The sequence below is a fragment of the Myxine glutinosa genome, unplaced genomic scaffold (genome assembly GCF_964187855.1).
Source record: "Myxine glutinosa unplaced genomic scaffold, kmMyxGlut1.1 SCAFFOLD_300, whole genome shotgun sequence".
Classification (NCBI taxonomy): Eukaryota; Metazoa; Chordata; class Myxini; order Myxiniformes; family Myxinidae; genus Myxine; species Myxine glutinosa.
Window position 1 is genome coordinate 1 of NW_027616429.1, and position 10,716 is coordinate 10,716.

Below are 10,716 nucleotides of genomic sequence, written 5' to 3' on the forward strand. Positions count from 1 at the left end.
GTGCGAAAAGTGGTTTTTCAACACTATCACAAGTGCAAAAAGTGTTTTTTCCACACTAATACAAGTGCAAAAGTGGTTTCCTGCACCAACACAAGTGCGAAAAGTGGTTTTTCAACACTAACACAAGTGTGAAAAGTGGCTTTTCCACACTAATACAAGTGCAAAAGCGGTTTCGTGCACCAACACAAGTGCGAAAAGTGGTTTTTCAACACTAACACAAGTGCGAAAAGTGGTTTTTCAACACTATCACAAGTGCAAAAAGTGTTTTTTCCACACTATTACAAGTGCAAAAGTGGTTGCCTGCACCAACACAAGTGCGAAAAGTGGTTTTTCAACACTAACGGAAGTGCGAAAAGTGGTTTTTCAACACTAACACAAGTGCGAAAAGTGGTTTTTCAACACTAACACAAGTGTGAAAAGTGTTTTTCCACACTAATACAAGTGTAAAAGTGGTTTCCTGCACCAACACAAGTGCGAAAAGTGGTTTTTCAACACTAACACAAGTGCGAAAAGTGGTTTTTCAACACTAACACAAGTGTGAAAAGTGGCTTTTCCACACTAATACAAGTGCAAAAGCGGTTTCGTGCACCAACACAAGTGCGAAAAGTGGTTTTTCAACACTAACACAAGTGCGAAAAGTGGTTTTTCAACACTATCACAAGTGCAAAAAGTGTTTTTTCCACACTATTACAAGTGCAAAAGTGGTTGCCTGCACCAACACAAGTGCGAAAAGTGGTTTTTCAACACTAACGGAAGTGCGAAAAGTGGTTTTTCAACACTAACACAAGTGCGAAAAGTGGGTTTTCAACACTAACACAAGTGTGAAAAGTGTTTTTCCACACTAATACAAGTGTAAAAGTGGTTTCCTGCACCAACACAAGTGCGAAAAGTGGTTTTTCAACACTAACACAAGTGCGAAAAGTGGTCTTTCAACACTAACACAAGTGTGAAAAGTGGTTTTTCCACACTAATACAAGTGCAAAAGTGGTTTCCTGCACCAACACAAGTGCGAAAAGTGGTTTTTCAACACTAACACAAGTGCGAAAAGTGGTTTTTCAACACTATCACAAGTGCAAAAAGTGTTTTTTCCACACTAATACAAGTGCAAAAGTGGTTTCCTGCACCAACACAAGTGCGAAAAGTGGTTTTTCAACACTAACACAAGTGCGAAAAGTGGTTTTTCAACATTAACACAAGTGCGAAAAGTGTTTTTTCCACACTAATACAAGTGCAAAAGTGGTTTCGTGCACCAACACAAGTGCGAAAAGTGGTTTTTCAGCACTAACACAAGTGCGAAAAGTGGTTTTTCAACACTATCATAAGTGCAAAAAGTGTTTTTTCCACACTATTACAAGTGCAAAAGTGGTTTCCTGCACCAACACAAGTGCGAAAAGTGGTTTTTCAACACAAACGCAAGTGCGAAAAGTGGTTTTTCAACACTAACACAAGTGCGAAAAGTGGTTTTTCAACACTATCACAAGTGCATAAAGAGTTTTTTCCACACTAAAACAAGTGCAAAAGTGGTTTCCTGCACCAACACAAGTGCGAAAAGTGGTTTATCAACACTAACACAAGTGCGAAAAGTGGTTTTTCCACACTAATACAAGTGCAAAAGTGGTTTCCTGCACCAACACAAGTGCGAAAAGTGGTTTTTCAACACTAACACAAGTGCAAAAAGTGTTTTTTCTACACTAATACAAGTGCAAAAGTGGTTTCCTGCACCAACACAAGTGCGAAAAGTGGTTTTTCAACACTAACACAAGTGCGAAAAGTTGTTTTTCAACACTAACACAAGTGCGAAAAGTGGTTTTTCCACACTAATACAAGTGCAAAAGTGGTTTCCTGCACCAACACAAGTGCGATAAGTGGTTTTTCAACACTAACACAAGTGCGAAAAGTGGTTTTTCAACACTAACACAAGTGCAAAAAGTGGTTTTCCACACTAATACAAGTGCAAAAGTGGTTTCCTCCACCAACACAATTGCGAAAAGTGGTTTTTCAACACTAACACAAGTGCAAAAAGTGGTTTTTCAGCACTATCACAAGTGCAAAAAGTGATTTTTCCACACTAATACAAGTGCAAAAGTGGTTTCCTGCACCAACACAAGTGCGAAAAGTGGTTTTTCAACACTAACACAAGTGCGAAAAGTGGTTTTTCAACACTAACACAAGTGCGAAAAGTGGTTTTTCCACACTAATACAAGTGCAAAAGTGGTTTCCTGCACAAACACAAGTGCGAAAAGTGGTTTTTCAACACTAACACAAGTGCGAAAAGTGATTTTTCAACACTATCACAAGTGCAAAAAGTGTTTTTTCCACACTAATACAAGTGCAAAAGTGGTTTCCTGCACCAACACAAGTGCGAAAAGTGGTTTTTCAACACTAACACAAGTGCGAAAAGTGGTTTTTCAACACTAACACAAGTGCGAAAAGTGTTTTTTCCACACTAATACAAGTGCAAAAGTGGTTTCCTGCACCAACACAAGTGCGAAAAGTGGTTTTTCAACACTAACACAAGTGCGAAAAGTGGTTTTTCAACACTAACACAAGTGCGAAAAGTGGTTTTTCCACACTAATACAAGTGCAAAAGTGGTTTCCTGCACCAACACAAGTGCGAAAGTGGTTTTTCAACACTAACACAAGTGCAAAAAGTGTTTTTTCCACGCTAATACAAGTGCAAAAGTGGTTTCCTGCACCAACACAAGTGCGAAAAGTGGTTTTTCAACACTAACACAAGTGCGAAAAGTGGTTTTTCAACACTAACACAAGTGCAAAAAGTGATTTTTCCACGCTAATACAAGTGCAAAAGTGGTTTCCTGCTCCAACACAAGTGCGAAAAGTGGTTTTTCAACACCAACACAAGTGCGAAAAGTTGTTTTTCAACAATAACACAAGTGCGAAATGTGGTTTTTCCACACTAATACAAGTGCAAAAGTGGTTTCCTGCACCAACACAAGTGCGAAAAGTGGTTTTTCAACACTAACACAAGTGCGAAAAGTGGTTTTTCAACACTATCACAAGTGCAAAAAGTGTTTTTTCCACACTAATACAAGTGCAAAAGTGGTTTCCTGCACCAACACAAGTGCGAAAAGTGGTTTTTCAACACTAACACAAGTGTGAAAAGTGGCTTTTCCACACTAATACAAGTGCAAAAGCGGTTTCGTGCACCAACACAAGTGCGAAAAGTGGTTTTTCAACACTAACACAAGTGCGAAAAGTGGTTTTTCAACACTATCACAAGTGCAAAAAGTGTTTTTTCCACACTATTACAAGTGCAAAAGTGGTTGCCTGCACCAACACAAGTGCGAAAAGTGGTTTTTCAACACTAACGGAAGTGCGAAAAGTGGTTTTTCAACACTAACACAAGTGCGAAAAGTGGTTTTTCAACACTAACACAAGTGTGAAAAGTGTTTTTCCACACTAATACAAGTGTAAAAGTGGTTTCCTGCACCAACACAAGTGCGAAAAGTGGTTTTTCAACACTAACACAAGTGCGAAAAGTGGTTTTTCAACACTAACACAAGTGTGAAAAGTGGTTTTTCCACACTAATACAAGTGCAAAAGTGGTTTCCTGCACCAACACAAGTGCGAAAAGTGGTTTTTCAACACTAACACAAGTGCGAAAAGTGGTTTTTCAACACTATCACAAGTGCAAAAAGTGTTTTTTCCACACTAATACAAGTGCAAAAGTGGTTTCCTGCACCAACACAAGTGCGAAAAGTGGTTTTTCAACACTAACACAAGTGCGAAAAGTGGTTTTTCAACATTAACACAAGTGCGAAAAGTGTTTTTTCCACACTAATACAAGTGCAAAAGTGGTTTCGTGCACCAACACAAGTGCGAAAAGTGGTTTTTCAGCACTAACACAAGTGCGAAAAGTGGTTTTTCAACACTATCATAAGTGCAAAAAGTGTTTTTTCCACACTATTACAAGTGCAAAAGTGGTTTCCTGCACCAACACAAGTGCGAAAAGTGGTTTTTCAACACTAACGCAAGTGCGAAAAGTGGTTTTTCAACACTAACACAAGTGCGAAAAGTGGTTTTTCAACACTATCACAAGTGCAAAAAGAGTTTTTTCCACACTAAAACAAGTGCAAAAGTGGTTTCCTGCACCAACACAAGTGCGAAAAGTGGTTTATCAACACTAACACAAGTGCGAAAAGTGGTTTTTCCACACTAATACAAGTGCAAAAGTGGTTTCCTGCACCAACACAAGTGCGAAAAGTGGTTTTTCAACACTAACACAAGTGCAAAAAGTGTTTTTTCTACACTAATACAAGTGCAAAAGTGGTTTCCTGCACCAACACAAGTGCGAAAAGTGGTTTTTCAACACTAACACAAGTGCGAAAAGTTGTTTTTCAACACTAACACAAGTGCGAAAAGTGGTTTTTCCACACTAATACAAGTGCAAAAGTGGTTTCCTGCACCAACACAAGTGCGAAAAGTGGTTTTTCAACACTAACACAAGTGCGAAAAGTGGTTTTTCAACACTAACACAAGTGCAAAAAGTGGTTTTCCACACTAATACAAGTGCAAAAGTGGTTTCCTCCACCAACACAATTGCGAAAAGTGGTTTTTCAACACTAACACAAGTGCGAAAGTGGTTTTTCAACACTATCACAAGTGCAAAAAGTGGTTTTTCCACACTAATACAAGTGCAAAAAGTGTTTTTTCCACACTAATACAAGTGCAAAAGTGGTTTCCTGCACCAACACAAGTGCGAAAAGTGGTTTTTCAACACTAACACAAGTGCAAAAAGTGGTTTTTCAGCACTATCACAAGTGCAAAAAGTGATTTTTCCACACTAATACAATTGCAAAAGTGGTTTCCTGCACCAACACAAGTGCGAAAAGTGGTTTTTCAACACTAACACAAGTGCGAAAAGTGGTTTTTCAACACTAACACAAGTGCGAAAAGTGGTTTTTCCACACTAATACAAGTGCAAAAGTGGTTTCCTGCACAAACACAAGTGCGAAAAGTGGTTTTTCAACACTAACACAGTGGTTTCAACACTATCACAAGTGCAAAAGTGTTTTTTCCACACTAATACAAGTGCAAAAGTGGTTTCCTGCACCAACACAAGTGCGAAAAGTGGTTTTTCAACACTAACACAAGTGCGAAAAGTGGTTTTTCAACACTAACACAAGTGCAAAAAGTGGTTTTCCACACTAATACAAGTGCAAAAGTGGTTTCCTGCACCAACACAAGTGCGAAAGTGGTTTTTCAACACTATCACAAGTGCAAAAAGTGGTTTTTCCACACTAATACAAGTGCAAAAAGTGTTTTTTCCACACTAATACAAGTGCAAAAGTGGTTTCCTGCACCAACACAAGTGCAAAAAGTGGTTTTTCAACACTAACACAAGTGCGAAAAGTGGTTTTTCAACACTAACACAAGTGCGAAAAGTGGCTTTTCCACACTAATACAAGTGCAAAAGCGGTTTCGTGCACCAACACAAGTGCGAAAAGTAGTTTTTCAACACTAACACAAGTGCGAAAAGTGGTTTTTCAACACTATCACAAGTGCAAAAAGTGTTTTTTCCACACTATTACAAGTGCAAAAGTGGTTGCCTGCACCAACACAAGTGCGAAAAGTGGTTTTTCAACACTAACGGAAGTGCGAAAAGTGGTTTTTCAACATTAACACAAGTGCGAAAAGTGGTTTTTCAACACTAACACAAGTGTGAAAAGTGTTTTTCCACACTAATACAAGTGTAAAAGTGGTTTCCTGCACCAACACAAGTGCGAAAAGTGGTTTTTCAACAGTAACACAAGTGCGAAAAGTGGTTTTTCAACACTAACACAAGTGTGAAAAGTGGTTTTTTCCACACTAATACAAGTGCAAAAGTGGTTTCCTGCACCAACACAAGTGCGAAAAGTGGTTTTTCAACACTAACACAAGTGCGAAAAGTGGTTTTTCAACACTATCACAAGTGCAAAAAGTGTTTTTTCCACACTATTACAAGTGCAAAAGTGGTTTCCTGCACCAACACAAGTGCGAAAAGTGGTTTTTCAACACTAACACAAGTGCGAAAAGTGGTTTTTCAACACTATCACAAGTGCAAAAAGTGTTTTTTCCACACTATTACAAGTGCAAAAGTGGTTTCCTGCACCAACACAAGTGTGAAAAGTGGTTTTTCAACACTAACGCAAGTGCGAAAAGTGTTTTTTCAACACTAACACAAGTGCAAAAGTGGTTTCCTGCACAAACACAAGTGCGAAAAGTGGTTTTTCAACACTAACCAAGTGCGAAAAGTGATTTTTCAACACTATCACAAGTGCAAAAAGTGTTTTTTCCACACTAATACAAGTGCAAAAGTGGTTTCCTGCACCAACACAAGTGCGAAAAGTGGTTTTTCAACACTAACACAAGTGCGAAAAGTGTTTTGTCCACACTAATACAAGTGCAAAAGTGGTTGCCTGCACCAACACAAGTGCGAAAAGTGGTTTTTCAACACTAACAGAAGTGCGAAAAGTGGTTTTTCAACACTAACACAAGTGCGAAAAGTGGTTTTTCAACACTAACACAAGTGCGAAAGGTGGTTTTTCAACACTAACACAAGTGCGAAAAGTGGCTTTTCCACACTAATACAAGTGCAAAAGCGGTTTCGTGCACCAACACAAGTGCGAAAAGTGGTTTTTCAACACTAACACAAGTGCGAAAAGTGGTTTTTCAACACTATCACAAGTGTAAAAAGTGTTTTTTCCACACTATTACAAGTGCAAAAGTGGTTGCCTGCACCAACACAAGTGCGAAAAGTGGTTTTTCAACACTAACGGAAGTGCGAAAAGTGGTTTTTCAACACTAACACAAGTGCGAAAAGTGGTTTTTCAACACTAACACAAGTGTGAAAAGTATTTTTCCACACTAATACAAGTGTAAAAGTGGTTTCCTGCACCAACACAAGTGTGAAAAGTGGTTTTTCAACACTAACACAAGTGCGAAAAGTGGTTTTTCAACACTAACACAAGTGTGAAAAGTGGTTTTTCCACACTAATACAAGTGCAAAAGTGGTTTCCTGCACCAACACAAGTGCGAAAAGTGGTTTTTCAACACTAACACAAGTGCGAAAAGTGGTTTTTCAACACTATCACAAGTGCAAAAAGTGTTTTTTCCACACTAATACAAGTGCAAAAGTGGTTTCCTGCACCAACACAAGTGCGAAAAGTGGTTTTTCAACACTAACACAAGTGCGAAAAGTGGTTTTTCAACATTAACACAAGTGCAAAAAGTGTTTTTTCCACACTAATACAAGTGCAAAAGTGGTTTCGTGCACCAACACAAGTGCGAAAAGTGGTTTTTCAACACTAACACAAGTGCGAAAAGTGGTTTTTCCACACTAATACAAGTGCAAAAGTGGTTTCCTGCACCAACACAAGTGCGAAAAGTGGTTTTTCAACACTAACACAAGTGCGAAAAGTGGTTTTTCAACACTATCACAAGTGCAAAAAGTGTTTTTTCCACACTAATACAAGTGCAAAAGTGGTTTCCTGCACCAACACAAGTGCGAAAAGTGGTTTTTCAACACTAACACAAGTGCGAAAAGTGGTTTTTCAACAATAACACAAGTGCGAAAAGTGTTTTTTCCACACTAAAACAAGTGCAAAAGTGGTTTCCTGCACCAACACAAGTGCGAAAAGTGGTTTTTCAACACTAACACAAGTGCGAAAAGTGGTTTTTCAACACTATCACAAGTGCAAAAAGTGTTTTTTCCACATAGTCTAGTAGGAAGACTAGGTCCCCCTGCACCCCCCGGAGATATACTTCTAATCAGTGTTTCTAGATTGGAAAAAATGTGTAGAAAATGACTAGCTATGGCCCCAAGCTGTAAACATGTCCCACATACCATTTCTATGCAAATTACTGCTGCCATTATCAAAAAAACGATTTTTGACATATCTCAGCCAATATTGCAGATAATTGAAAAATGAAGGTGTCTAGACCCATGTTTTGTAGGGCATAGATCATGATAGAACTATTCATAACATGATTACATGTGTCTATGGTATACTAGTATGCTAATTAGTGCTTTATTTACAAAATAATCACAGTTTTACGAAATAATAGACTCATATTAAGGTCCGTCTACACAGACGTTAACACAAAGTTTTATTTTTCTAAATATTACAACTGTCAAAATAGTCCTAGCACTCAATGTGACCACTCTTCTCTTGCTTGTTTTAGATAAACATCATTAGCATTAGTGATTCTACACTGAGTCAGTCATCATCATTTTCATCGAAATCGTCAGAGTCAAACTCTTCTTCTCCTTCCTCTTCCTCCTCCTCTTCGTGCTCTCCTGTGTTCAGAAGATCCACCAGTGAGGTTGGTAGGATGGGACCACTGGACCACATTGGTTTCAACAGTCCTTCATCAGTCCTTATCCATCCTTGCTCCTCATAAGGTTTTGGCTTTTCGATGATAGGTTGATCGGCTCTTTTGTACAATGCTACGCGGTGGTTCACACGCTGGATGTGCGGCTTCAGGGCAGACTGGCATGGAGGAAGGCGAGCCAGATCAACCTTGGACTTGGATGTGAGGGTCTTGTCCTCTCCCACCATTTTTCGTAGCAGCTTGGCACGGACAATGTCCACTGATGACTCGCGACTCTGGCCGTACATCACACAGGTGAATTTTTCTAACTGCCTCTCCACCTCAGGGTTGGCATCCCAGTTGTCACCCAGTTCACCGAATGCCCTGTGAAACCTGGGATTCTTCTCCAGCTTTTTCAAGGGCCCGACTTTTCCCTTCCCTTTGAAGGCACTGGTGCAGTCTTCTCCGCTGAACACATAGTACCCCAGGAGAGTGGCACAGTAGTCCTCTCCCAGGGATTCTGCCAGCTCAGAGACGTTGACAAGTTGGCGATGCTTCCCTGACCCTGTATCCAGGTACACCGTCAGCTTGATGTTGTGGGCATGGTGGAGCAGGATCAGGAGGATGTCTGTGTCCGGTGTTCTGACTACAGCGTTCTTGTATCCGATGGTAGCAGCATGATGGAGGTACAGAACCACCCTGGTATCAGTCTCTTCCTGGTTGCTGTAGATCGTGGGGAGTTCACGTACCTCGACCTGAAACACAAAAAGGCACCGCATTTCAATCACCAGTCACTGCCAGTTTCAGATCTAGACAAACATCACAGGTAATCACCTTTTTTTCAGGAAAAATTACAAATTGAATCGCCATTCACGAAGGGCTTTCAATTTTACCTTGCCATTCGTTGAGGCAAGTTGGTGGGCCTTCCCCTCCACGATCAGCACAGCCATCTCTGTTCTCTCCAGCCTGGTAGCTGCCTCTTGTCCACTCCACACTTTCAGAAGAAGCTGGCACATCTGCTTTTTGTTGTCGTCATTTGCAAGGAACATTTTGAAGTCATATGGCTTCCTGGTTGCTGGTCCAGCCAGAATGATCTTCTCTGAGCTGCCCCGCCTCAGCCTTTCCTGCGCTTTGATTGACTCAGGATGGTAACTGTCAGTGGAGAACAGAAAGTGCTGCTTGGCCACCATCTGATCAAGCACCTGCAAGCATATCTCACCACATGTTGGGGGAAGGTTGGCAAGGGTATGCAGCAGCGCCATTCCATCCTGGATGAACAGGGCATCCTTGGGGTATTGCAGATCTTGTGGTGTGGTGTCCTCTAAAAGGTAGTGCAGAATGGAGGCTTTGTTGGTTTTGCAGAAGAACCCATCTGGTGTCCCAAGGCTAGGAGGCACTGGCATCAGGCAGTACTTCATGAGTTCTCCCAGGTCTAATGGCTCATCTTGACTCTGAGACTTGACAAGGAGCAGGAATGCAAGGTTGCTTTGCTCCTGATACTGGATGACCTGGAATGATAAATGGTGATTGGTTGATATGTACTACAGGAAGGACTACAGGTGAAAATTATTCATGTGCTATAAATTGGCATATTTACAATCTTTACATTGTTCATTGATGTGCACTGTCTTTAATAAACAAATTTGGAGTTCAATCTTGTATCTCAATATAGCATGTACAGGACGCCATTTAAAAATACAACATAAAATACAAAAGCACTTGGGTATTGGATTACATCCTTACCTTGCCCTGTGAGGTTGTTAGTGTGATCTTCTTGTTACTAGCCTCCATGGTCTTGAGTTTCTTTCTCTTGATTGGGTTGAAGAAGCTCTCAGGTTCTCCGCTTTCCAGGCGCCTGATGAAGTCAGCTTTCGCAGCTTTCCCCACAGCTTCTGCTTGTAACACATCCATCTCAACATCCATGGGGACGGGAGCACCAGAGGCCAGGCAGTAGAGTTTGTCCTTATCAATGATGGTGAACGGATTGGTGAAGTTCTTGATAGTAGTTAGGGTTCGCTGAACGGCCTCCTCGCCTTTTCTGATCTCTGCCTTCTCTAGTTCACGATGTCTCCCTGCTCTTGGGCAGTCTGGGTCATCGATGAGATCCACCATCTCAAGGGTCTTTTCATAGAACTGTGCCCGTGCTGTGGTTGTTCGGCACCATCTCTGGTATGCCCCAAACTGACTGTACAGGCCAGCAAAGCCACCTGAAAAGTGAACATATTTTAATTGCATAACCCAATCATTAAAAGGGAAATGTTTTGTAAGAGCAGTTTACATCATATAAAGCTGGTTTCTACAGTTTCAAATGTATAATGTACTGAAAGAAAATGATGTACCTGATGATTTAGCAAAGCGCATGAACGTTTCTTCCATTGTCTTGTCGACAGCACTGAGTGCCCC

At 40.6% G+C, this 10,716-nt stretch overlaps 1 protein-coding gene across 1 annotated transcript; it reads right to left on the reverse strand.

Annotated features, from left to right (window-relative positions):
* Positions 1-7,843: 7,843 nt before the first annotated feature.
* Positions 7,844-10,138, reverse strand: LOC137433693 (uncharacterized). Its single transcript, XM_078768739.1, has 3 exons — positions 10,057-10,138; positions 9,207-9,821; positions 7,844-9,068 (listed from the first exon to the last, which is right to left on the reverse strand). Exons 1-3 carry the CDS (start codon positions 10,102-10,104, stop codon positions 8,220-8,222), a joined length of 1,512 nt encoding a protein of 503 aa, XP_078624865.1. The 5' UTR covers positions 10,105-10,138; the 3' UTR covers positions 7,844-8,219.
* Positions 10,139-10,716: the final 578 nt, after the last annotated feature.